The 1,150-nt window shown below is 60.5% G+C and overlaps 1 protein-coding gene across 1 annotated transcript; it reads right to left on the reverse strand.

Annotated features, from left to right (window-relative positions):
• Window positions 1-6: 6 nt before the first annotated feature.
• Window positions 7-904, reverse strand: LOC104165416 (gap junction delta-2 protein-like; the record flags this gene model as incomplete). The annotated part of the gene is given in 3 exon segments (XM_009705042.1): window positions 7-313; window positions 315-716; window positions 897-904. Coding segments are annotated over 3 exon segments (717 nt in total), but the record flags the coding sequence as incomplete, so codon positions are not given.
• Between the last annotated feature and the right edge of the window lie 246 nt (window positions 905-1,150).

Here is a 1,150-nt window from a genome sequence, read left to right on the forward strand (position 1 = left end):
CTGAACCCCCCGGACGGCGGCCTTGACCTTGCGCCAACCCAAGTGGTTGAGCTCGGCCAAGTTGAGAAGGACGCAAACGCCGCTGACGGCGAACATGAAGACCAAAAAAACGGTCTTCTCGGTGGGTCGCGAAACGTAACATTCCACCTCCTTGACGCAAGGGTACCGATCGCACTCAAAGATAGCCGGAACGTTGAATCCGTAGAGGAAGTACTGCCCGGCCAGGAAGCCGATCTCCAGGGCGTTGCGGAAAACTACCTGGATGACGTAGAAACGGGAAATCCCTTCTTGCCGCTTGGTTTTGGAGCTGCGGGGAGGAAGGGCCGGGCAGCTCCTTCGCCTCCAAACAGTCGGGTTCTTCCTTGCAGCCCGCCTCCGGGCTGGGTGCCAGCATCCCGTTGACCGTCTTGGTCTTCTTGGTTTCGCGACCGTCCCGTTCCAAGAGCGGGTAGAGGAAGGAATAGCGCCGTTCCCGTTGTTTGGCCGACTGATGGACGGAGTAGGTGATGAAGCAGAGGCTGGGGGTGCAGACCAGGATGATCTGGAAGACCCAGTAACGGATGTGGGAGATGGGGAAGGCTTTGTCGTAACACGCCTGGTTGCAGCCCGGCTGCAGGGTGTTGCACATGAACATGGTCTGCTCGTCCTCGTACACCGTCTCGCCGACGATGGCCACGATCAGGATGCGGAAGATCACCACCACTGTCAGCAGGATCCTGCCCGAGGGGAGGGAGGGAGGAGGGATGACCACCCAGAGGCATGGGTCCTACCCGGACACGTGGGTCCTACCTGGACCTAGAGACATGGGTCCGGCCTGCACCCGTGGGTTGAACTTGGCCACGTGGATCCTATCTGGACCCCGACACGTGGGTTGAACTTGGACACGTGGGTCTCACCTGGACATGTGGGTCCTATCTGGACCCCAACACATGGGTTGAACTTGGACATGTGGATCCTACATGGACATGTGAGTCTGACCTGGACCCGGACACGTGGGTCAAACTTGGACCTGTGGGTCTGACGTGGACGTGTGGGTCCTCCCTGGCCACGTGGGTTGGACTTTGGCACGTGGGACCTTCCCAAACCCGGACCCCTGGGTCCCCACCTGCCCCCCCGGGTGTTTCCCAGGCCCATCTCCCCACGTGCCACC

The sequence above is a fragment of the Cariama cristata genome, unplaced genomic scaffold (assembly GCF_000690535.1).
Source record: "Cariama cristata isolate BGI_N322 unplaced genomic scaffold, ASM69053v1 scaffold42997, whole genome shotgun sequence".
NCBI lineage: Eukaryota > Metazoa > Chordata > Aves > Cariamiformes > Cariamidae > Cariama > Cariama cristata.